A 27449-nucleotide genomic window follows, 5' to 3' on the forward strand; every position below is an offset into this window, starting at 1 on the left:
TTGCAATTGCAGGGAGTTTTATGTACTTACAAATCCACAGCGTACTGAACGTGGGCAGATTTACTTTAAAAGCCTTTCCAAGGAAGTTGGTTTTTAAAGAGTCAAATGTTAAATACAAACACCTCTGCAATTTAAAGTGTTGTTGGGTTGTTTGTTTTTTTCTATTTGCTTTTTGTTTCGTTGGGTTTTTTAAACGATTTCTTCATCTTAATGAAAATAGCTTGCAAATGACAGCTACTGTAGAAAAACATACTGGAAATCTGTTTTATAATTTCAAGTGTTTCACACTTCTACACTTTGAAGAAAAAAAGATGAAAGTGATTTTAAATCTGTGGTTATAAGCAACATTTTAAATCCAATTTAGACTCAATTTTCAAGAATCATTATTTCAGCTTCAACTGAAAATGATGAAAATTCACCTTCGGTACTTTGATACTGAGCTAGGCACCCAAATTTAGGAACAGATACTGTGAAGAATGATCCTCCCCCCAAAGCAATTTGTAAAATGAAGTTCAAATACTGTAAAGATTTTATATTCCCTTTAGAGCTGTGAGTTGGAATTCAGCTGCTGAGTGGTATCAACTGGATTAGTGAAAATTTTCAAAGCAAAATTATCATACCACCGATTTTGACTTAAAAAGCAACTAATCACTGCATGTTCTTTAACTGATGACTTAATGCAAGGATAGTTTAAGAACTGCACGGCAGATATGGTGATGCGTAAGGGTTTCTGTCAATTAACTTTCTGATATTATTTATAAAGGAAACTGCTACTTGCCTGATAAGGACAAGGAATATGGTACTGGTCACAGTGGTCAAACACCCAAGTTGTTTCCCAGATTTTCCGGTTCACCAGTTCATAGACATAACATCCAAGAAGTGCTACAAGTGGCACCAAGTATAAACCACTAAAAACTCCAATTCGGATCATAAATTTCTTTAGCTTCTCCTGGTTTCTGCCATCATGCTGTATGACTTGCCGCACATGATTTAAAGAAATAATACCAGCTAAAAGAAGAGAGAGACCGAAAAAAACACAAAGGCACAACGGCAAAAGCACAAAGTACAGGGAGGCATCCAGATCATACAGACCCACAAAACAAACTCCACTGATATTGTCCCCTTCAACTTTGTTCATTGCAAGGAGCATAATGGTTAGAAAACCAGGTATTCCCCACGCGACTGCATGGAACCACATGGCCTTTTGTGCAATAGCTTCACAGCTCCATTTTCTTCCTGCTGCAAGGAACCAAGTGATTGTAAGAATCACCCACCATATAGTTCCTGCCATAGTGAAAAAATACAAAACCATGAAAAGGACAGTACAGGCTTTGTTTTGGGAGCCAAGAACAACTGTTTCACCAATCTCTAACTTATCGTCTGCCTCGTTGCAGGCAGTTCTGTTCCCAAGTAAAAATCCGATGAAGTACATTAGAGAGACTATGCTGTAACAGACAGAGTAATATATGATAGGCCTCTCTGGATACCTAAACCTTTTAACATCAATCAGGAAAGTCAGGAATGTGAAAAGCGTAGCACAGAGACAAAAGATTGAAACTATTCCGATGAAGCTTTTTGCAACATCCAATTCATAATTTTTGAAGTACATATTGGGACATGGGGGTGCACACTGATCAATTCCTAGAAACTTGTAGCCTTGTCCATTGGTAGTGTGTAGGTGTCGTGGACACCAGAATCCATAATCCCTCCGGGTCTGGCCTGGGGTCTTCTGAGTTCCATGTACATTTGCAGTTACAGCAGCAGTGGCAGGAAAAGCCTCATCACAATTGACTAGTCTACATAAATAAGCAGAAGAAGACATATCTTAATACCCTCATTTTCAAGTATTATTACTTCTTAGAAAGAAGAAAAAATCTGATTCCAAGCACTGTTAAATTTTTTAGATAATGCAAAATGTACATTATACGAAAAAAAAATCAGGTGGCATTTTAAAAGACAGACTTCAAGTATTTTCAGTTTAGAAGACTATTCAAACATAGCTATTTAACCGTTGTTCTCTAGCTGTCATTCTATTGCTTATGAAACGCTACTCAAAATTGTAACTGTTTTTTCAGAATCTTAAATGCTACTAAACTTTTACATATGTACATGAAAATATTTATAATAATTGGGGTTTTTAAATCTGGCTAACAACAGACAGACAACAAGCAATCTTTTCAAAGTGCAAGCTTCAGTCAAGGAACAAAGAAAGAAGGCTGACAGTATCCAGAACTAACTGGTGACTATACATCATTATTATAATTTTTTGTGTTACAGTAGTATTTGTCAAGAACAATAAAACTACCTAACTGAAAAAGACAAAAGCAGAAAATAGAAGCATTGTAAAAATTTATCACTATTTCACCAGGTTTTTTTTCTAGCTTCATAATGTTAATTTAAAAATTGCCCATGACCCAACTGCTCAAGGGTTTATTTGGACACAGTATGTGACTTTCATGTGAATTAGCAGTGTTGGACATATCTTCAAACTAGATTATGCAAGTATAAGTCAAACAGGCAAGCATTTACTCAAAATGGGATTTATATTTATATGCATTCCAAGTTTAAGCATATATTTACAAAGAACAAGTTTTGCATTCTAGCTTTTAACAAACACTATTATAAGTGTCCCTCAATGTCAGTTTACAAGCTCAGCTTGAGCTAAAAAAAAATTCAGTTCTTTTTTTCTCTGCATTATCATGCCATCCAAATAAATCCAGATTAATCCCTAAGAAAACTGATTCTGTAGCAGATTCTTTCATTAACCATGGGGCCAAGACCAGTAGGCATGGGAACAGTGGGAACTTTATTCACCCGTGTCTTAATAGGCATGATGTATGTCTGTAAGAATACAAGAGTGAATCTCAGGATTCCAGTTACTGCCCAACGTCACGCTAGCTCCTCTTCCATGGGCTCCAGCAGCAGGATCTCTGCTGTTGTAAGAACATCCTGCATTACGCGGACTTCTCCGTATCAGCTGTTGGGGAGACATCATTTCACACAGGAACACAGCAGGTTCCTTTTCAATAAATGCTAGCAGTAACAGAACAACTTAGAGCTGCAGTAGTTCCTGCAAAACTGTAATTTGATTTAAAATGTCATTTGAAAGATATATGGAATAACTGGATTCCCTTGTAGTTTTCTGAATTTTTCATAATAATTCTTGAAGACATTTGCTGTGCTGAGCGGCACTACTGTCGCACAGAAGCTCACACTGGACAGGAAAAGTGCATGTCTTCTTGTTTTAAAACCCCACAACCTCAATTTCTCTGCAGAGCTAAGGGAAATGGCATTAATGCCATCTGTCATATTCACCCCAATACAGATTTCTATCAGAGATCATGGCACAGGACTACTGTCCCAGCTCTCCTCAAGCCCTATCACAGATTAGCAGCTGCATGGGGGTTAGAAAAATGATTTGAATTTCTACTCTCTGCTCTTTTCCTGTACTTCTTGCTCTGATGTGTGTTAACAAAAACCATCTGGCCTTAATCATTTATAAATATCTGCAGCTGAAGGTCAGAATTTCAAGAAGATTACACTAGAGTGTTTTCAGCAGTTTCCATTTAATATATATAGACTCATCTTTTCCCCAAATGTAATATTAACTGTCTTCTCTCTGGAACAGACACATGAACATCTTTGAGAAAAAGGTGACGTTTAAAAAAAAAAAAGATACTTTTGGCAGGCAGTACAAGAAAAGCAACACAATATTGAACTTGCACATTTAAACAGTTAAGAGTAAGATAAGGTATCTACTATTTAATGCTCTGTGTCCATTCTAATACAGAGTATTTTGTATTTCATTAGTCTATGAGCAAATTCTTACAAAACCCCCATGAAGGAAGTATGACTATCCCTAGTTTAGATATCAGAAACCAAAGCAAAATCCATGCTGTAACATTTAACATTTTAATTTTTACAAAACTTACAGCAAAAAGCTTATTTTTTTCCAGGGATCTGAATACTGGAAAGAACTGCTGCAGAACTTGTTGCAAGAAAGTCACAAGCAGAAAATGCAGGTGAACATTTGAAAAATGAAAAAGCTTTAATAAAAAAATAGTCCTATGCCTAAGTACTGAAGAGTCACTAGTGATGAGGAAGCTACAGCAAGGTGGTATTTAACGTTCTGCCCCAGATTTTCAACTCGGTCTAGGCCAAATACGAAGTATCACCCTCACCGCTTGCCAACATGAAAAATACCCCACCTGGTACACTCCAGCTCTTCAGGCCATGTGATTCCAAAAGTGTCCATCAGCTGCTTACAGTCAGAATACACTTTCTCACAGAGACTCCGACAAGGGTGAATCACGTGAACTTGCTCTAGGCAGGCAGGGACAAAGGCTCTGCACAGAAATGTGTGGACGTCTGGTGAACAGTGGAGATTCATAAGCGTAAGAAAAGGCTATGGGGAAGAAAAAGGCCTTGGTTACTAACTTTAAAAAGGCAATTCAAGGCATCAAAACTAACTTTCATCACTAGGGCTCACATTTGTTCCCCTGTAGGTTAGAAATAAAAAAACACACTAGAAAATAGTGTTCATTCAGCAGCTATGAAAGAGCAAAACCTGGTGGCCCCAGCAGTGAGAAGCTCCCTTAGCACTTCTAGCACAGCCTCTCCCCCAGAATCTTGGCCAATCTGCAACTATTCAAACCTGTTTTTTCCTATTTGACAATATTAGAAATCTGAACAGTATTATGAAGGCCCAAGATTTTTAAAAATTAGGGCAAGACATTAAATTCCTATGTTCACCAGTCAGCTTCTAAATAAGTGCCCTGAGATTTTCAAAGCTGTGTCTGACTCTGTAGTTCCTGTTAAATTACATTTTCAATCCTAAATGGTGTGTTGCACTCATCTCTCATGCTAGAGAGGTTTGGGTTTGTTTGATTAACGAGATCCAAATATCATTATTCCCCACTTCTGAAACATTGCATTTCAAACTACACGACTGAGAATTTCTCCACCTGCATTACCAAGCACCAGGCAGTGAGCTGACTGTTCTTACTAGAGAATTCACAGAATTAAGTTTAATGCATCTTTTGTCCCCCCAATTAATTCAATCTACTACTTACTGTTAGACAGGCTTTTTAAAAAAAAAAAAACCACCTACTTTCCTTCTCTACATTTTATCAGCTTTATTATTAGGGAAAATTATTTTAGCTGAAATACTCCTGTGTGTGCATACTTCAGACAAACCAGTTGTTGTTGGTCATTTTTGCAACTGCTACATCGTTATAAGGGCAGCTTATTGAAGGAAACAAGCAATGACACACTGACAGCATCACCTGGCGCACTCCTGTACCAAGTGGGCTGTTTGTCTAAAGCAGCGGGGCCAACAGAAGGGAGCAGAGGTGCTGGTGGGCTGCGCGAGCAGGCCCTCATGTTAGCAAGCACGTGCAGAAATCAAATTGAAGAAGCCAACCATGCATTAGTGACCTGTTGGTGGCTCTGGGCACGTGGATACCGGATCAGAGATGAGCTAGGGCCGTGAGGTGCCAGGCATGGCCATGACACAGAGCACTCCACGGTGTGCCAACATCTGACCCAGGTAAAAGCGCTGGGGCAGCAGGCCGGTGGGATGTGCACAACGGATGGGCTCCTCCATCCCGCTCACCCAGCCTGCAGAGACCGCCCAGCAAAAAGGAAGCACAGAGTGACTGGTGGGGCATACGTGTGTTGAAAGGCTCTGACCCTGCTGGTTCTTGAACAAGCCCCAGCCTTTGGATCCATTGCAGGCTGCCGTTCACCATCCTGTCTGCCATGCCAGGTACACATTCCTGATCCAGCTCATGAGAGTAAAACAAGCTAATTTAAACACCATTCTGAGGTAACTAACCCACAGTTGAGGGTGAAATCCACCTGCAGGACCACATCAGCCTGTATCTTTTTCAAGTAGGCTTTTTGACAAAACACTTCTTGTATTTCAGGAGGAAGGAATCTCCATATCCTACATAAATAGTCAAATTCACACATCACAAGCTAGAACAATTTTTAACACACTTTGAAATGTATGGATAAATAGGAACACTGCGTGAAATTTTTGAAGTAGGTAAAGCTTTTATTAAGATTTTTCTTTAGGAATAATTTTATTTCATTCTTTGCCATTAACAGCTATGTCTCTCAAATATTCAACCAGTGACTGGTAAAGGAAGGATTAACTTCTGAGTCCAGAATAGCATCCTTACTTTCGTCAGCTTTTAAGTATCCCAAATATATATACATCCATACCCAAAGACCAAGTCTTGCTACTGAGCATGCAGTTTAAAAGAGAAGACATGGAAAAATTTTCCCCTTCAAAATGGAATACCTACAGATCCTCAAAGGACCTTTGTAATAAACACAGGAATCCACAGGGCGGAGGGGGAAAAAGAGAAGATAAGGCAGAACAAGAATAACATAAAAATGCTTTATGAAAAACCAAAAATATGTTGGCACTATCCTTCAGAGCACTCTGGCTGCGTGCTGCATCTGCAGATGCCATTACAGAAGGCACACAGAAGTCTGATCCCCACTCTGCTCTGGAGCTGCCTTTGCAGGAACCCAAGACTTGAGTATTTTATGACAAGGGGAGAAGTATAGCTCTGGTATAATGTGCCCGAGTTCCATAAGTTTCCTAAATACTATGTGGTTTCAGCTTAGAAAAAAACCCAGAAACAGTCAGGAGTTAACTCTAAATGAATTAAATTCCCATTGCATAATTATGAGCCTTACTTTCTTTTCAATTAAATTGTATTTGCTCCGGTGTTTAATTTATGTTAGCTCTGTTCTTCCTGGCACTTGGGATAAAACAAAGATAATAGCCTGGGTAGTCATATACAACTCCCATAAAAAATGAGTTTACTTTTGAAATTAAGTGTTGTAGAAATTGTTTTGCTTGTTATGAAACCTTCCTTTTTGTCACTTACAGTTCATCTCAGTTGATAAAAATAAAATTCATTTTCTAAAGCAAGTTTAGGGATGCCAGTCAAGAACTTTTGCAGACTTAGGTAAAACAGCAATATTTCTCTAGAAAGTAACAATTAAACCCCCAAAATTCATATCTATGAAACCAACTTTATCTACAGAGATATTTTACTAGCTATTTTGGTAAGTAAACAACAATTTTTAAATAGCATTTTCCAACATAGCTAAGAAGACTACAAATTGTAAGCTTGCTCCAGTGATACAGAAAATTAGTATAAACAAAGTAACGTCTGGTGAAGAAAGTCAGGATATATACCCAACCTTTATCATTTTAACAGAGTTTCTGTTACATGAAGATACTTAAAAGCTAAAATATCACAAGAAACACTACGCAATAATGCTATGTTAAAGGCTGATAATCACAAGCAAAAATCAAGTGTTTGCAAGAGTTCTACTACAGCATGTTGTCATCGCTAAACACTGTTGTTCTAAGAACATGTTTTATTTAAATGCAAAACTGCCTTAACAGATAAATACAAAACCTGCAAATTTTTAGGAAGAAAGCTATGCTCAGCCTGTAACACAATCACAGTAGAAAACCAAGAACTTGGCTGCCAAGAGTAATTGTTACAACATTTCCTTCAGCTTGCTAAAAGGATTTACCTTTTGATACCTGAAAATATGAAGACAAGTTAAAAGCAGGAAGTGTGATGTTATGAAAACACAAGCAGACCTTCTGAGTCAGACCAAATGTCCATTTAGCTGGCCACTCCATTCTTACCCCAGCTGGTAGCAAGAGCAGGGTGTTTAAGACAAGCTGACATCCCTCCCCATTTCCTACAATCAACAGTTTAGGAAACGAGCTGCAGGTTGTAATACCACCACCATGTTGAAAAGATACCAACAGATCTCTTTTCTGCCTAGAACACATCTAATCCCTTTTTCAATCATTGACACGTATACCCTTTGTAAAATACTAGAGCAGTAAGTTATATTGCATAATTTAATTAGGCACTGCTGAGAAAATACTGCATTTAATTTGTTTATTGTAGCTCCTTGTTTTGCAGCCTAGTTTGTGTTTGGACAAACAGCTAACAGATTACTCACTACTTTTTCCATGTCATTTTGGCATCTTACTATTATTTACATATTATATTTACACATTAGCATAATAATGTTTTAAATTTTGATTTCTACTCCTTTCATAATATACTTTGCCTTCTATTTGCCTTAACTACTTTTGCACACTGACCTCACATTTCCACAGTGACAAAGACACTTTTCTGAGTGACAGTAACTAACGTAATACTATGCTCATCTACTTGTATGGATGATGGGGGTTATTTTTCCCCATATTCATTATTCTGCATTTACCAACCCTAAATCTCACCTACCATTTTATTGTTCAATTTTATCTATCACAAGACCTTTCTGCAATCCTTTAGTCAATTTTGTTTCCTCAGCAAATTCACTATCCTTCCCTCTTCCACATCATTCATGAATTAGTTGTATATCAGAAATTTTGGTATTGATGAGTAGGGGGAGCCACTGTTGTCATTTATTTGGAATGAAACTATCAGCTAATGATTTCATACTCTTCACTGTGAAAAAAAAAAAAAGTATTCCTAATTTTCTTCTTGTTCTTTAGGCAGGCATTGGAAAAGAAAGTCCCCATTCCCATTGGGTTACCAGCATAGCTTCTTTAAAAAACATAGGTTATAACCATGTGAAAGCCTTTTTGAAAATGGAAGTATAATATACTGGCTAAATCATCCCTTTCAACAAAGGTATTGAGTCCCTCAAAAAACTGCAACAGATTTTACAGGCAAAAAAACTCAACAAAAAAATTGCAGGGGGGAGGGGGGGCGGGGGGGGCGTAAAATTTCACTTCAAGCAAACACAAATGGGGTTTGTAAAGTACAGATTTACTTTCAGAAACTGCTTACTTTCACCATTTAAGAACAGCAAAAGAGGTTGTGAATTGTGCCTGGAACTCCGCAAACAATTAGGTACCTTTAAATGTGGGCTTTGCTTCCAGCTAGCCAATTTGGAAATGTTTCATTATGGAAAATAGTATGTCTGCATTTCCTGACAGTCCATGGAAGCAAAATCTTATGAAAAACAAAGTATTTGCTCCTTCAGCTGCATGGCCTGTAAGTAAAGAGTGTAAAGCCAAGATCACAAGCTCACTGACAGTAAGAATCGGTTGCTTCAAGGCTGTGTTATCTGACCATGGGTGTCAAACTACCAACCATTTTTTACTCAAGTGGTTAGCTGGGTAAACTGCATGCACACACTAGTGTCTTGAGCATCCAAGTCTGGGATTAAGCTCAGAATTTAGTACCATAGCCCTCTCCTCTTCAGGAAGTTCAGGAAGTGCAGGTAACACAGTCACACAAAACAAGCTTTTCCAGGAAACTTAAGCACTAGGCATTTTTAGCATTAGCAACCACTGCTCTATCTCATAAAGAACAGAGATGAAAACCTGCAGATTTGGTAATGGAATTGCTAAAAATAGAGTGAAAACAGACTCTTTTAAAACCAAGAATGAAGCCTCACAAAAAAAAAAAGCCAACAAAAGTTCTAAAATATAAATTTTCTTCTTGTTGCCAATGGGAAACAAAACCCAGTAAATATGAGGCAAACTAGAATACACTAACAATCTACCAAAAAAACCCCAACAAACTCATGGCAGCTGTCAAGCCAAAAATGACATAGTCTGTAACAACAGCAGAGGCACTGCCTTAAGCAATAGCAGTGAAGAACTGAGGACTGTGAGATGCAAACTCTCCACTGCAATGTCACTGCAGAGCACAAGGGGCATGTGCCCTGTACAGAAACCTCCCCATCCAAACAGTCTGAACTGAACCCCTTGAAGCAATCATGAACCCACGACGGACCGTGAATATAAGTTGGACAGTCAAAGCAAGCAGAACATCACTAGCCAGTGAGAGGAACATCTTCTGCACTGAACAATGCACCAACACCTTAGTTTGGCTTCGCCTCTGGAGAAAATGTAACATAGACATACTTCATAGAGAATGTAGGATTTACTATCTTAGAAATCCAGTTATGGTGTGGTCCTACAAACAACTGAGACAAGTGAAAACAAATGGTGCAGAGTACAGAACAAACAGCTATGTGCAAACATGCTCTTAAAAGAGGCTTTGCCAACAAGTAAACTGCAACCTAGACCTGTACATGAATCTCATGCTCAGCATGCTTCTCTGTTTTGGGCTTAGCAGGTTTACAAGCCCAAGACACAACAGAAACAAGCTCATTATGCCAGGCAGACAGTGCAGATGCTCTGTCCTACCTCATCTCAGTTTTATCGCAGAGAAAAGTACTACCAGAAATGATCAGACATCTCTTGGGTTGGGATATACAATAACTACTAACTTATGTCAAAACAAGAAAGTGAAAATGTTCTCTTGTACTCTGCTTATTAATGTCACAGAAATATTTAAAATAACATAGAAAACCATGTATCCAAATATCAAGGTCTTTGTTAATACCAGCTATGGTAAACCTTGATTGTAAGAGACAGGAAATACCTTGAACTGCTGAGATACACAGAGGATCGGAGCCGTTGTTCAGCCATTGGAGCCAGTTATTTAGGAGTAACAACCTACTCTCCTGACCACTGAGGTCTAACAACCAAGTTAAAACATGGAGCTTAGCTAATCTACTTAACACTGACGTTAAATAAGTTAAACAATGAGAGACACCAACTGTCTCAACGTTATTCATGAAACTATTTACCTGCTTCACAGGAAATAGCACAGACCCTAAATGATTAATAATTAGTATCACAGAGTATCTCAGATTGGAAGGGACCCATAAGGATCATCAAGTCCAACTCCTTTGCTTCTCACAGGACACTTTAGTGATACTAATTAATTAACAATTAATGATTAATAATTTACAGTGCCAGACTTAAATACAACTACTATCCAGTAAGTGTCTCTACAGAATTAGAGTACAACCTCAAAACCTAAGCACAATATATTTTACATATACACTTTCATATGTGATATTTAGGAAATACAGCCACTGTCACTCATGGTGTATATAAATAGTCTCAAAAGAACAGGCAGTAATTACTCTTCATACTCACAGAGCTATGCTAACAACTAATCTTCACAGTATCTTTAGCCGTTTTTATAATGATAATCAGTTTCAATTAAAAACATCGAACAAGTATGGCACAGCTGATTTAATCCTACACTATATTTTCAATAGTTATTCTCGACTGGATGCAAATGAGATCACCATCAGAGAGATGAATGCCTTCACACAAGTCCTAGATGGGCTGGCAAGAGTGGTAATTTGCTGATGGCCACAGTGAATCAGCTGCCAAGAATCTCCAATTTCTAATTCGTGCACAATTAATTACATTATGAGAAATAAATGCACTAACACATGAAACAAAATGAAGGATGAAATTTTCAAGATCGATTAGACTCAAAGCAATGTTGAGAAAAGACTAGGTTCTTCCTACTGGAAGTTACATGGGTGGATTTAGATCAAATGCAAGTTAAAGACAGTTTAAAATTGGTATGTAAGGATTTAGAAACTATTTTGCAGGAGGCTAAGGCAGTTTAAGTGTCAGCATCTTGTTGCTACATGTCTGCTAGAAGTTGATACTTAACAGCAGAGCTGCAGAACAGAAATGTGGGTGCAGCTTTCAAGCATTAGTGCAATGTCAACCATCCTTTAAACTACTAATGACGATGGTATGAACTATTTTGGGGGCCCACATACTCCGTGTTACTACCTGAACGGTGGGTAATCATCAACTTTTGCTGCCAGCAGCAATTATCAGTCAATCTGTATTTTCTAAACTGACTTAAAATTACATGGGTAACTCCTCTACAACTCTAAATTTCCTCTAAAATTCACTGATAAGAATAAAATATTTTATATATGAATACCTATAATTTTAATATGCATCATTAGTGCATCCTGATTTGACAGAGGTAAAAAAAAAAAAAAAAATAATCAATCATCAAAAGCACATTAATTTGGCTTTCAGTCAGCTGCTTTTGAACAAAGCAACGTTACTTCCCGCAGCTTTCACAGCAGAATTGAGGCAAATGCAGTCATGTTTAATTTAAGAGCTTATCCAACTACTTTTTTTTTTTTTTTTTTTACAGAGATAAAAATGAAATCTTTCATCAGAGTAGAAAGGAGGTTATCCCCGTAATTTGAAAGACAAAATAGTTTAAGTCTCCTACTCAAGGACTATCTGGAGGTCAAGGCACTGAGAAGAGGAAAAAAAAAAAAGGAATGAGAAACATAGCAAACAAGCCAGCAGACCAAACAATGCTGTTCTGCCGTGAAAGATGCTAGCAAAGATACAAGCTTTCATCTTTATCCTTCAACTGAACAGCAAAGGCAACACACGCCCTTGAACTTTCAAAAGGCTCAGAACAAAGCATGGGGACAGCTTCACTTGCAACAGTTGACAGGCTGAACTGTTCCCAGCAGCCTGCTCCTCCCACAGTAGTACAAAGCACCTGGAGCATCATCATTTGTTTACAAGGCAAAGTCAGATGGCAGCTGTGGAACACCCGAGGTGTTGGTACCAATGTCAGAAGTTACCATGAGTAGTCACCGGAGTGACACGGTTACCTCACAACAGATGTGATGGGTGCAGTCTAACACTCAAATCGACTGAGTGACACCCGGGATGAGGTGGGGGGGCCTCACAGCCTGATGTTGCTTCATTAAAAGCCAGAAAGACCCCCATACATCTGTACTGAATCCCCCACCCCGTGCTGAACCATTGGGCCCCACTGGCCTTCCAGAATTGACAAACCTTGCCAAGGGCCAATGGGCACACAATAACTGTCCTAGTCTCACCATGCCATGACTTTAAATATGGCATTTAGAATCCTCCATTTTGAGGATGAAAACTCCAACTACCAGATGGGTTGATGGGCCTAGACCACTCTCCTACCCAAGCAGGGACACCTCTTTGGTAAGGCCTGTGCCTCTGACTACATCAGATGTTACCTGGGAAAGTATTGTTAACAAAAAGCACTAAGCTCTGAACTCGAGCTTGATTTTTGCAGTAAGTGTATTTATCAACAGCAATTCAGATTTTTTTTGTATCTATCACCTTAACAAATAATTATTTTTTTCAACTTTGCAAAACCGTTTCACTGAAAGTCCCTGAGAGGGCTCTGACAGGCAAACGTTGACTTCTGATGAGCAACTGTACATGTAATCCTTTAGACCTAAACTGTTGACCAAGTCTGAGACTAGGATTGGATCTAGTCACACCTAGACAACTCCTCTCTGAGGAGTTTAGAAAACAAGGGGATCCTTTCTGAACCTTGTGACTCAACAGGAGCACTTTTTCTGCCCTGGCCATGAATCAGACTCATACCCATAATGCAACTGCAGTCAATCTTATAAAATGCTGTGCCGTAAACTCCCGTGGTTGGGGGACTAACCAGCAAGCAGGCAGATGCCTATGCAGTGCAGACTTGGTAGCCCAGAACTGCATCACCTGTCTCCAGGTAAACTACCCAGGCATCAGTTCAGATCCCAGGCTGTACAGCTGCTCAGTGAGCTGAATTACTCATCATCTAAACATTCAATATACTTGTGATTTTGTTACAAATATATTTGCAAACTCTTCACCATCATTCACCCCTACACATGCAATATATTGTGATACATATATTCAGATCTGAACCTTCACACTAGCTCTTCAAACTTGATGGGAATATTAATCAGAAATCCAACCAGGGTAAGGACAAAGCACATGGGGGAAGGTTTTCAAAGGACAGTAGGGCAGCAAAGCTCTCATGCACTTAAAACCAACCCAAACAACTTTAAAAACCTATTCCAACACCACAACTGGGTGCTAAACTTGCCATTGCCAGTATACACAGACACATACACAGATAAAGGAAACCATTCTGCTTTTTACTTCTATGGGCTCCAGACCATTCTGCATTAACTAGCAACTACAGAATTTCCTTTTGTAGTTAAATAACTCAGTTCCGTGTTTTCCCTTTAAGTATTTTTAAGTACAAAATGAAAATACATATATCCCTGTATTTTTTAACTATAGCAAAGCTTAGAAACAATATAAACAGGGATGTTACATCCCACCAAGAAGTTATTCTGAAGCAAACTAAAAAACAAGTATTCCAATACTTTCCAAAATAGCTTATTAGCAAAATTCACTGCATTTTGTGGTTCTAACCTAAATTATAGCTTAACCTAAATTATAGATATTTCAGCCTCTGCAATTTACAGTCCAAAACAAACATGAGAGTTTTCCCAGGCATTATGGAATTGAACTATTTATACAGAGTTTTCAATTACATATGGTTTTATCTCCATATATACTATACAAAGCATGAAAGACAGACAAATACATATTAACTGAAGGAAAGTACACTGCTGGCCCTCAAATGTGAAGTCTAGACAGAGCTTCATTACATCTGGACCATGGTAGCAGAAGAACCTCAAAATAATCTTAAAATTCTTCTTGTATTTGCCATGTATTACCAGTGATACTGTTGATAGACTGCCCGTTATCTATAAAAAAGCTCATTTGAAGGGAATTCCAGTAGAAGTCATTATTGCTCTGGTTCCAAAAAAAAGTCAGACCGGATTCATGTTTCCTCCTGTCTTTCGGAATGTGGAGACACACTTAGCGGAACAGCACCACCCAAGTTACCAGAGCAGTAACCCTGCACCATACTCTTTTCCTTGCCTACTTCATGTGTAAACTAAATCAGGAAAATCTCAGTCACGACAGGAATGATCTTCTGTCAAGTCTTCTGGGACATGCAGTAAAGCAATCAACAGTCAGATCCACAAAGGGGACTGGGTATTGCAACAGAAACTTTCGATGCCTAACTTCCAGACACCTGACAAAACCCACACAGCAGTTTCCCTCTCCAATGTCTACACAGAAAGGCACCCCACAACACCACTCACAGAACTGAGGAAGCAGAGAGAACCTCACAGCCAGAAGAAAATGCTCAAGAGGAGCAGTAATCAAACAGTACGTATCTCCAAAAGGTAGCAACTAACACCAAGCTCCAAGGCAGAGTTTATGCAACAGACTACTCAGAATGCTCACAGATCCATGTTCACACATTTCCTTTGCCAGTCTGCAAAATAAAAATTTAAGCAGTCTTGTAGAGCTTAAGGCAATAGCTCAGTGACTGGTATGCTCATGGGAGAGCAAGTGGGGATCCTTACTATTTAAGTATTTTAAATAAGGTGATACAGGTTCAACAGAGAAAAGCAAGAGACCCTTCTGTGCCAGAAAGCCATACATCTGCAGTTCAGAGATTTACCTGTCACTGCCAACTCAGCCTGGAAGGGACAACCAGTCCTCCTCCCCACTAATGCAGTACAGTATCAAACACTTTCCCGAACTTCAAATAGAATGGCTTCTAGTCCCTAGAAAATCTGCACAAGTTCTTTCTGTCATGTACATGGGTTGACAAGAAAGACAGGATCTTCTGAATGAATTCTCTGTAACACAGGAGCACAGACCAACACAAGTCAGACACAGCATTAGAAACAGATGACCTGAGAGTCTGAGCCACAAACCAGAGAAAGTTCAAAAGAACAATGGAAAAGTGGATGGCAGCCTCAGTCTGTTTGTGTTTGGGAAGCTTCCACCATGTAGCCAACTTTCTATATACTTAGCATCCACCATGTGCCGTAATTTTTGATTCAGAGTAATTTTCTGTAAAGTCACTGCTTCTGGGAAGATCAGAGTGCACGCAAAATGGAAAACCAGGTCTTCCACTTTAAAATCACGTCTATAGCTATCATCTTCACTACAGCTTCAAAAAAATTTATAAATAAATATTATTATTATCCAGAGTCGATAATTATTGTAATAGGAAAAGCAGTACTTAAGATTTTTAAAAAGATATGCATAAAATCTCTTTTTGAAAAAAATATGATGCTTCATTCCTAAGTGTTTGTGAGGAAACAGTTCTTATCTTCCACAAAGGTGTATTTCTCCTGTGGCAATTTTGTTGTTATTTATTTTTATGAAGATAAAATGTCTAAAACAATTATAACCTGGGCAGTTATAGATTTTTGCTCTGTAGACATACGTAAACATCTTATTTAAATTACTTTAACTTCTATTTACTCTTAATTTGTACTTATTCTGAGACACAACCAGAGAGGTAAAAAAACCAACTTGCTTTTAAATAATATTTTTTAAAGAAATCCAAATTCTAAAGGATCAATGAGGCAGCCGTTAAGGAAGGAAACTAATTCCTTTACCCCATTACTTTATGATTACCTCCTCCTTCCTCCAAACGCAAGATATCCAAATACAAAAAAGGGTTCTCAAAGCTAATGATGTTACTACAGGAACCTCTTTCTGCACACACTGCCTCATGCAGTCTCTCCTCTATCCCTCCAAAATCACCACCCAAATCCTTGACACCTTAAACACTCTGCTTCCTCCTGCTAGTGAGATCAAAGAGAGTTTCCCAACAGCTCATTGCTTGCTCTAACACAGAAATAACTTACCTCTACTCAGTGTGACAACCTGGTGTGAGCTTTCACCCATCCCTCACAGAAGCCAGTCTAGTAAGAAAAAGGTACATCCCCAGCACCTCCATCACACTGCAGAAATCTTCACCCCTGAGAAGCCAGGGGTTGTAGGGAGCTCACAAGCCACGTTACTATACCATAACCTCACAGGCAAAGACTCACATTTGCTTTTCTTCTTCACAGATGCCTCTGATAAAGAGGAGGATGCATCCACCTTCTAACAGGCATATGCAATGGCAACTCTTCCTTCCACGCAACCCCTTCCCCCGGCATCTCATTCCTAGACTGCTGCAGGCAAAAGGCAGCATGCAGCCTGGGGAGTCACTCCTGAGGCGATGCTGCAGCACCTCATGGCTGAGGTAGCACTGGGGAAGGCAAAGAAACAATACTGTGCGGCTAGTCACCGACAGGCCCACCAATGACATGGAAAAGGATCAGGGCAGCTCTTGGCCCACCCTGCTGTGCAACTGCTAAATGATCAGGAGGCTTTAGACACATTGACAGGCGTGGCAATTTCCACAGGAGACTCCCATTTTCTTCCAGAACTGCCAAACTATTGACTGTAGCGTCAACCAGTAGAGCAGATGCATGAAGGCCTGTAAGATGTCAGCCCAATCCTTGAGAATACCAACATCGTTACCAATAACAGCTATTCACCCCCACCCACAGGCACCTAAGCACCCCAAGGGAGGGTGGCAGGCAGCATGCTCAACACAGCAAGGTAGCTGCTGGGACACCTCCTGTTCTCCCCAGCTCTGAGTGCCTGTACTAGCCAGTGTTTCCTTACTGCTAGCCCACAGTACTCATTTTGTTGGCCATTGTGCCTTGCTCCCCATTATCTTCCCTATTTCTCCTGTTATAAAACCTTGAAGGCCACCTTTTCTTCTGCCCTTTCATTTTATGATCTGTGGTCCACGTTAATCTTCAGCATATAACATTTTGTCTGTAGCTCCAGACATACTCTCCAGAGAGACCCCCCACCCAGCTGGATTCTTAAGCTTTGCTTAAAACGGTGCACCTTATACCTCCTACCAAGACCATTAGCTCATGTGAAACAGTATGGATCTGGGACACAGAGTTTGGGCAACCAGCTATTGCTAGCCCATCATGAGGCTGGATAGGTACGGTCTCTCTCTGAAAAGCTAAGCTGCTTTTAATTTTTGTATGCAGGATAACCGTGTGGAGAGTTTGGCCACTAAGGGCTTTGTGGCAGTAGTTACTGAGACTGAAGAAATCTGGTTGTGCAGGCCCTCCTGGGAATACAGCGTGGGCCAAACTGGGAAGGATGTGGTTATTCTCTGAAAGAACTTGATTTACCAGAAGTTTAAGCACAGGAGAGATGGCTGGTTGTTGGTTGTTTTTTTTTTTCCTCCCCAGGAAGCTCTTGTCTGACTCATACAGGGACAGAAAGGAGCAGATATCTTTGGTAAGAGGTCATCCTTTCTGTGCTGCAAAGCTTGATTATACAGGCCTGTCTCCTGTGCCTCTATATCATAGCAAGTTTCTCTCCCTCCATTTACAGTAGCTGCTTACACAGCTCTTACGATTCTCTGCTCACCTCCCCTTCTTCTAATAGCGAAGTGGAAAGCAAGTCTCCACTTATCTCCACTATGCAGTTCAGGAGAAGAGGGCACACATGCATCTTTTCCTCTGGCAACCTAACTACTACTGTGATGCAGCAATCACAGCTGCACACAACACACAGAGAACGTTCAAAAAGGCAGTGGGAGACAAAGCAACCATCTTTGCCCTAAAGGACTGGTGACAGAGAAAAAGGCAGCAAGCTTTGTGGTGCAGACACTCCCACCCCCTTAATCATTGCATTGTCAAATTGGAAAAGAAAGCACTGACATTTGGCCACATGCCCTATCCCACGTACTCCTTTCCTGGACAATTTGCTTTTTGTGGTCTTTATCAACAAAGGCATAGCATCCTGCATCCAAGCTGTCATCCTGAACTTCACATCCATTTCACAAATGTGAAACTAAACTTGCACTCTACCTCCATGCAACAAGGGCCTGGGCTCCATACAGCCTTATGACCCATGCAGCGCTATGGACAAACAGCATCTCCCAGTTGCAGGAAGGCACACAAACATCACAAAGCTCTCTTCAGAAAGAAAGCATCAGAATCCTCTTCCATTCTTAGGCTAGATTTGTAGAAGACATAAGCATCATGAGCCTTACAAAGATGTCCACAAATGTATCTTGGTGGTTCACCAAGGCTTGCAAGACAATAAAGTTGCAGTTGCCGGAGCTGCCAGGGGCCAATGCAGCGGATGTGAGCTGTTAATGAGATGCTTGATCCCACACATGTTGGTAGCTCACAGACAGCAGAGGGAAAACAGCATGGGGGCCACCTGCACACAACGGTATACCATTTTGTCCACCTGTCTGCTATTCAAAGGAAGATAGTCTGAAGAATGACCTTTGAAATCATGGCCGCCACATCGCCCTCAGCAGACTTGTCCTCCCTAATCTGAATTGTTACTGACCAGGTGAAGCAAGGCTCCACAGGGCAACAGCCACTTCCGTAAACATGGAGATGATGTTGAAATTGCACCTTTCTATGTCTGAAAGCTTTATACCCACTACTGGCTTTCCCCACCTCCAAGGATGATGTGTTCCCACCCAAGCCCTAACTGCCCCCTGTCAATGAAGGCAAAGCAGTTCCAAACTCAGTAGCTCATCCAGGTTTTGCTCCTCTACATAAACAGCTTTAGGAAAGCTTGTACAACTCTGTTCATTCACAGGCGTCCTGGAGTAGGCTACAGCCACAGGACTAAGCCCATCACTCTACATTTATGGTGCCTTGGTTTAGCCAGTGAGCACACTTCACACATGAACATGGAGAAGACCGTGTCCGAGATGGAGGCTGCACAATGAGACTTGGAAAACACCAGGGCTTGCAGCTACACTTGAACACTAGACAGGACACTGCAGAAGGGACAGTAATCTGCAGGACACCAACAGGAGTGTACTACAATGTTTTCCAGAAAGGTCTGCTGTTGAGAAAGATCTGGAAGACAGCCTTCCATAGGCCAACTTCAGACTGCATGCACAGTAGGACTGGTGTAAATCTAGTCCAGATTGAAACCTCTCAGTCTCATGCAGCGGACAGGTAAGAAATGTGCTAACAACCTCACCTAGCGATCCATTCCTCTAACACCAGGTTACTTGGTAGCGTAAACATAGCCTCCGAACATGGATAAAGATGAGGCTCTGGGAATCACGCTGTCAGCAGTCTCAATGAACCCCAGTTACCAGAGGCTGAATACCCTCTCTTCATGAAGCATGTGTTACTTTGGACCTCCGTGCATTCTAAGCAGCATCCTTTCAGAACAAGGAGCAAGGCAGTACTACTTACATTATCAATTAGACAAGGAATGCTGTTCAGACAAAGCAGCGTTAGATTTTGCAGATGACTGATATGCTTGAAGCCACTGTAATAGGATTACACTATATGTACACTAGTACAATAGGATTACACACATTTGCCGGCCTTGTTGAAATAGACAATCTGCACTAACTAATGACACTAGATGAAGGGCCTCAGTACTACAGCTAACAAACACTCTTTTTTAGTGGCTGTAATTTAGCATACCCACAGGAATCAGCAAAGATGGTTTATGAATGTATTACTGCAAGAGCTAAAGACAACTTAAATTTCTTTGGAACACCTGAGCGCAAGAGAGCACAAAACCAAAAATACATGTCTCAAATTTCCACCGTATTGTACAAATGACACAGATGTGTCTAATTTATGTATTTTTGACCCCTTAGCCAAAGCTTTTCTACAAGTGACATGGTGATGCTCAAAACAGAATTATTCATGTCCAACTGTTCTGTATTTCTACAGACTTACCCAGCACAGCAGTCATACTGCTTTGTATTTCCCCTGATCCATATGAAGTGTCCATAAAAAAACCCAAAACTTTGGCATTTGCCAGCCTTCATTTAACAAGCAGCAATTTAGCTGTTGCACCACCAAAATCTTTTGTGACCATCACTTTGTTCAGACAACCCAGAAAAGTTACCTCAGTTTGTAACTAAGTGACGTACATCAGGCTACATTTTCCACTTTTTCCACGTCTTTCCTGCCTGTTAGTACCGGCAATATATGGTAAACAAACAGCAAAATCATTTAAAGCAAAGCATGAATTAAAAAGCCCCCTGTGCTTGTTCCATGGGATCAGAGTCCACACCTTTGCACTCTTTCTCCAACATAGGCTCTGAGGCAGCATCAGGGACAAAACATAACTCCAAGCAGATAGATAATATTGTTTTCCTAATTGAACCCGAGCTACCAAAATTTGAAGATTTTAAACTTCAAGTTTTAAGTACTAGTGGTTCACATATTACACGAAGCACTGCTCATATGGGGTAAGAGGGAGAGGCAAGATGCCTGTCTGCAGAGGTTTCAGTAAATTCACAACTGTGTTATTTTGCAGAACATCCCAGTAACAACCTTCTGCAAGAATAGCACTTACTTCCCCAAAACTCCCAGCCTACAAAAGGTGGACAGCTTCCTCCTCTCTGTGTGTATACATACACATATATACACACTGATTTAAGCTTGCCAGACACCAGGTTTCCAGTTTTTGCAAGTACTTTCATATTGAATTAATTGTAAATTTGTATTTAGTGGAAGGAAATTAAGCGATTACATTAAAAAAAATTAACTCACAGAACTTCAGTATTAAGCTTTTAAAGGTACTCCTTGACCCACTTTAAACTGGTTTTGTTAGTTTAAACCAACCCTATTTCTCATACAATTTCTCCTCCTGCTGCAGCCAGTTGCACTGAACTCTCCATAGACATACACACACATTCTGGCACGTGGTCATGAACTCAGAAGTGAACGGAAAACTCACTACAGAATCATTTTTCCAGTCTCTCTCAGGTACTTTATTTTTCTCTGTCGGACATGTTCCAGGGTTTTGTATAGTCTGCTTCAAAAACTCGCTGGCAAGCCTTTTGCCTTTGCACTTCTACAGACCCATAGATCTTACCAGTGTCAGGAAGTGTTAAGGGCCTGCCAATGGTGGACACATTCCAGAACAGCCGAACACGTTAAGAAATAGGAACAAAAAGTTATGACACAGTAATATTCTCTGCCTTGCTGGAATAATGCCTTATGTTGACAACCTATTCCAGGACAGTTAAAGCAGGAATTAGTTCGGAATTAGAAGTGACTTGGTTTTGTGGATGACCACGAGGGGGAGTTACACCTATTCAACTACAGCTGTAATGAACCAACTATTTATTCTGTGTTCATCTGTTTTCCTCAACAGACAAACCCCAGACCTTCGGTCTCCCAATCTGAGCTAGTAGTAACACAAGCAGCGTTACTGTTAACCTGCTCTGAGATGGAGATACCGTAATCATCTGCAAATAATCACATTCCACTGTCACGCTGCTGTTTAGCTAACGTACACAAAGCTTCACACCACAAAGTCACGCAGTTTTACTTTCCTAAAATCATTATTTGTTGTATAAACAAAACTAACCCAAATATAAAGTAAAACTCAAGTAGCCTAAACTCAATCTGCCAGGTTGAAAGCTCAGAATAAAAAAATAAAGTAGGGGGGATGGAGGGAGGAACTGGAAATTATGAATTTTCTATTGCAGAAAAAAACCCAGAGGGACTATAATCACTAGCCAGAACACCCATAGCAGAGGCTGTAAGACTGAGTTAAGTCTTTTTTCCTGCTCTAATCAGTTCAGTGTTCCGGTTTATAGCACATCACTATGAAGAGCTGACACATGAGGCAGAAATGCAAAACCACAGATTAGTTTACTTCCTGGAGAACAACCACCACCTGAGACAGTGGCTCCACATCAACTTCTCCTGGAGGATTACTACGAGGACACCACTCAGAAATGCCAATTTAACACCTTTCCAGAAAGCAGAGAAACTATACAGAAGCCTTTGCACTCCAGCAGACTGAAAGCACAGCTCTTCTAGTTATACAAACCTTCCCACAGCAGAACTCACCTGCAGAGCCTTGAGAGTAAGACATAGAGGGCTACCAGTTTTGGAGTGTGAACTTCACCTTCAGGTGAGACTTGTCCCCTTGACAAATATTTGTTCCTTCTGGGAGTAAACATTTGAAATAAGTAACAGGAAGAATTTTCCAGAGGGGACTGTAGCAGAAACCAGGACTAACATCAAGGCCCTTTCTGCACAAAATGCTTGTATTGGTTGAAGAAGTCTCTACCATGTGCCCTGGGATTGCACAATTAAGCAGCTTGCTCAAAGTCAGTTAAGATAACGTGAGGAAAATATTACGAGGCTCAACCTCAAAACCCAGTGTTTACATCCTAAGACCATGCCCAGTCTTGAGAACAGGCTGTGGGGAGGGGAGGGGAAAGAGTGAGATGAAATTAAAAACCAAAGCCTTTAAGCATTCCTACTGATGATCAAAAGAAAAAAGTTTCAACCTACATGCTATTAAAATTCTTGCTTTGGTATGAATGAAGTCTGGACTACCAATTACAGAAAAATTCAAGCTCTTAAAACTATAGAAGTCTCCTCCACCTCCCAACCTGCTGCCTCTTGATGGCTGCAGAGTGAAATCAAACAATATTCCAGGAGTCACAGAATGGTCAGGGTTGAAGGGTCCTCTGAAGATCATGTAGTCCAACCCCCTGCTCAGGCAGGTTCACTCAGAGCAGGTTGCAGAGTTGCATCCAGGTGGGTTTTGAATGTCTCCAGAGAAGGAGACCCCACACCCTCTCTGGGCAGCCTGTCCCAGTGCTGTCACCCTCAGAGCAAAGAGGTTTTTCCTCCTGTTCAGGTGGAACCTCCTGTGTTGCAGTTTGTGCCCGTTGCCCCTTATCCTGTCACTGGGCACCACTGAAAAGAGCACGGCCGTCCTGACACTCGTCCTTCAGGTATTTGTATGCATTGATAAGTCTTCCCTTCTCCAGACTAAACAGGCCCAGCTCCCTCAGCCTTTCATTATCAGGGAGATGCTTCAGTCCCCTCACCATCTTCATAGCCCCCCGCTGGGCCCTCTCCAGTAGTTTCCTGGCTCTGCTGAACTGGGGAGCCCAGAATTTGACACAGCACTCCAGATGTGGCCTCACTGGGGCAGAGCAGGAGAGGATCACCTCCCTCAACCTGCTGGCCATGCTCCTCCTGATGCACCGCAGGATCACTTTGGGTTTTTTGGCCACCAAGGCACACTGCTGGCTCATGGGCAACCTGTATCCACCAGAACTCACAGGTCCCTCTCTGCAGAGCTGCCTTCCAGCAGGTCAGCCCCCAGCCTGTGCTGGTACAGCGGCTGTTGCTCCCTAAGCGCAGGATCTTACACAGTTGCCTTTGCTGAACTTCATTAGGTTCCTCTCTGCCCAACTCCCAATTCTCAATAGCTCCTCTTCCCCTGCTGCAACAGTAAGTTCCCCGAAAAGCAGAACCCTTTGACAATCCGGAGACAGTTCCCTGTATGCAATCAACTATGGGCAAACTATACTGGTGTCATTACTGAATACCACGTAGAATCACATGAAAATGCATAAATGACATTAGTACATCCTGGCCTCCTCCCTCAGAAAAAAGGCCCAGCCATGAAGCACCATAAGCTTACCTTATTAACTCCCATCTAACCACCAGCAACAGATTAAACAGTAGCTACATACAGAACGGCAGGAAATTTCCTTACCCTTTCACCAGTAAAGCAGCCGTCTGAAAAACTCAGTTTGGCCAAGGAGTCAATCAGCACTGCTGAATCACAAATAAAAGGCAGGCAGATAGCACACACACATTAGGTAGTTTAGAAATGTCTGCGCAACACTAGAGTAGTGAGGTATACCAAATTAGAGGCCAGACAGTGGCAATGACAGGACACAAGGAATCAAATGAAACAGGGTAGGGAAATCAAATCCTAATAGACACTGTTGCTCTGCATAGCCACTCAGTCAGTTGGCTGAGTACTGATCAACCACTGCCCTGATCAGAGGTGGTTATAAGGGCCACAGGATGGAAAAAGAGGGGAAACAACAAAACTTCTCACTACCATGCAGTTTTTATGAAATAGTTCTATGAGAACAGGTAAGTACCGAATCCTTTCTGGACAGAACTCCCTCCACGCAGAAGGCATGAACTAGGCACAAGCTACTGACAGTTCAGAAAAGTCAGTCATGGCAACCTAATAAAACATCTCTGTGGTCTCTCTGTCATAACAGCATCATGACTGGAAGGCATGAATACTGACAAAAGGTGGCTCAACAGTTGTAGTTAAGACACACCAAGTAAGAACCAGCAGCATACCTGACAAGATAAAAGTGACAGACGCTGTAGAAAGCATTCCTGACAAACAGTGACTGGAGAATTCACTGTACAGGTTACAACTGAAGCCCATAGCCTGCCTTTCAATTTAAAAGACCACAATTTATATGAAATCTCCAGCTGAATTCAGTTGCTTGCATACAAGTCTCTTAACATTGGATACCAGAATTCTGCCATACGTCTACACTGGGCTGGCAAACACGATGCAACACCAAAGCCTGTGCCCTTCCAGACTAGCAGCTAGAGGCCAAACAGGGAATCCTGACTATCCCAAGCAACACTAAAAAAAAAAAAAAAATAAAAAATTTTGGCTACTGAACCAAGCTCCTCCTCCAAGCTCTGTAAAGAATATGCAAATAAGATTTCAGTAATAGTAGCCACCTCCAATACCACCTATAAATTTTTCTTAAACCAGATACCACTTAATTTTCAACTCACTTCTGTTTCACTCTCTCCACAGCACAAGACGGTAAAAAAGCTTTTCAAGACCTGTGTTAAGATGTTCCCCCTCCTCTTACCACTGAAAAGCCATTATTAAAACAGGTTTAAAACTTGTTTTACAAGCCTCTCACCCAGAGAGGCTCTAGCCCTTTACAGCTATTGCTATCGGCAAAGCCTTTCCACAAGGTGGCATATTCTCAAGGGAGCCATATGTTACAGTCAGTTCAGGTAAGAAGAGTGTTTGTTTTCAGTTTAAAAGAAAAAAAAAAAAAAAAAAAGGACGACAAAAGAAAGAAAAAAGAGGAAAGTTGTTCTTTCAATCACAAGTTTCAGCATCCAGTCAGAAGACAACAGAATACAAAAGCCACGATGGAGAGCTGTGCTAAGAATAAGTTTAGGTACCTCTCCTTAGTAAACATAAGCTAAAAGAAGAAAAAAGAGCAATTTCTAAACATTAATTCTGCACTACCTGAGTTCAGGTGGGCCAGGATATCGTAAGCTATATTCTCTGAGAATTTCAGGAATTCCTGTGTGTATCAGTCAGGTGCCTCTGCTGTATGTGATCAGCTCTGCCACAGAGCTCTGAAGAGCTACACGCATTCCTCTCACAGGATTCAAAGCAGGGGTGGGGAGGGGGGACGGTGCCTATAGCCCCTTTACAGAGTGCTTATACAACCAAGCAGCTGTAACACACTCCAACAAGTTAAAAGAAACATCTAATCGCTAAACATTATGTGCTTTGTCATTCAGTGCGACAGATGTCAAAAACCATTTCTCAACGACAAAAAAATGTTGTTCCATACTACAGCAGGGGTGGGAGAACTTACCTCCATTTGGAGAGCAGCCGTGTCCTGATCATAGTGTCCCATAATGTTTGGGAAAAAAGTCATATTGTATGGCATTCCTGAACATCTAGAAATAGTAATTGGCTCACACGTGAATAAACTGTGCCCTTGCACCAGAGTTAGAAGTAAACTGCAAGTCGCAGAGAATGCAAGTACTCCCATTTTGTCAGGACCTCCAACTTCAGCAGGTAGCTCCGTGCAGCAGGTAGGCAGACCGGCTTTGCACAGGGATAAAAACACACATCTTCCTCTGCCGGCTCCGGTGCAAGGCAAGGGCCGGGCAGTAAGGCAGACGATCAGACTCCTCACCGCCGCTGCAGGTATCTCCCCATTCTGGCTGACCGCGATTTTACTAAATCCCTTCTTCCTCGAGCCCGCACCTGCCGAACCGGGAAAGGACAGAGCAGAGGCATCAACAGCAGAAACCCGGCCGCGACCAGCCGCCCCACGGCCGAGCTCGGCCTCCCCAGACGCCTGCAGGAAGGCGGGCGGCTCCTGCCGGGCCCACGCCGCACCGCACCGCTCCCCGCTCCACCGGCGCAGCGCCCGCGTCCCCCCCGGCTCCCACATACCCGGCAGGGGCCGGGGCACGGTCCCGCTGCGCCCAGTCCCGGGGAGCACCGCCTCGCCCACGGGGAGCAGCGCGTTCGGCCACGGCCACCGCTCCCGCCCGGGCCCCGGAGCCACCGCTGCTCCCCACGCCCCGCTGCCGGCGCTCGGTTCCCAGCCCCGCCCTGCCAAGCGGCGCCCGCGGGGCCGGGCGGGGAGCCGGCCGAGAAGTCGGCCCAGGAGCCGGGGCTCGCCGGGCGCGGCCTCGGCGCCGCATCCCCGCCACGCCCGGGCCGCGCCCCCGCCGCCCCCTCACCGGGGACCCGCCTCCCGGCGGACGCTTCCCCCGAGGCGGCCGCCCCGGGGCGCCGCGCGCCGCACTGAGGGGCGGCCGCCGCTCCCTGGGACGGGACTGAGGAGGGAACCCGGGACCCGCCCCCCGCCGCTGCCACCGCCACCGCCGTCCTCACCCGTGCGCGCCCGGCAGCGGCCCGCTCCCCGCCGCGGCTGCTAATGGCCGCGGCCGCCCCGCGCCACCGACAGGATGTGGCGTGCGGCAGCGGGCGGCGGGCGGCGGGGGGGCGGGGGGGGGCACTCGCGCGATACTTGGCGGGGGGGCGGGGCGGCCGCACCTTTCCGCCACGCCCCTCGGCACGGGCCGGGGTCCGCTCGCGGCCGCGCCGTCCCGCCGGGGGGGAGCGGTGCTGGGGCCGCCACCCGCCCGGCCACCGCCACCGCCGAGCGGGCCGGGGTCCCGCGGCGCGCAGGGCTGCCCACGCCCCGGCAGCGCGCCTCGGGGCAGACAGCCCCCGCTGGGAAAGCCCCCGGGGCTGGACGCACGGATGCAGGCGGCGTGCA

General features: G+C 42.5%; 1 protein-coding gene across 2 annotated transcripts in view; it reads right to left on the bottom strand.

The window, feature by feature from the left end:
• The window catches only part of FZD6 (frizzled class receptor 6), a 32863-nt gene extending 5688 nt beyond the window's left edge, over positions 1 to 27175 (bottom strand). The window contains exons 1-4 of one of the 2 annotated variants that reach the window (XM_055705235.1): positions 27062 to 27175; positions 26025 to 26422; positions 4209 to 4405; positions 779 to 1796 (exon numbers count right to left, since the gene is read on the bottom strand). In XM_055705235.1, the coding sequence (XP_055561210.1) occupies positions 779 to 1796; positions 4209 to 4405; positions 26025 to 26204 (1395 nt within the window). In that variant the 5' untranslated portion in view covers positions 26205 to 26422; positions 27062 to 27175. Of the gene's footprint in view, positions 1 to 778; positions 1797 to 4208; positions 4406 to 26024; positions 26423 to 26614; positions 26770 to 27061 lie in introns of those variants that run through there. The other variant, XM_055705234.1, reaches the window with a different exon arrangement.
• Positions 27176 to 27449: the final 274 nt, after the last annotated feature.

The sequence above is a fragment of the Falco cherrug genome, chromosome 3 (genome assembly GCF_023634085.1).
Source record: "Falco cherrug isolate bFalChe1 chromosome 3, bFalChe1.pri, whole genome shotgun sequence".
Taxonomy (NCBI): domain Eukaryota; kingdom Metazoa; phylum Chordata; class Aves; order Falconiformes; family Falconidae; genus Falco; species Falco cherrug.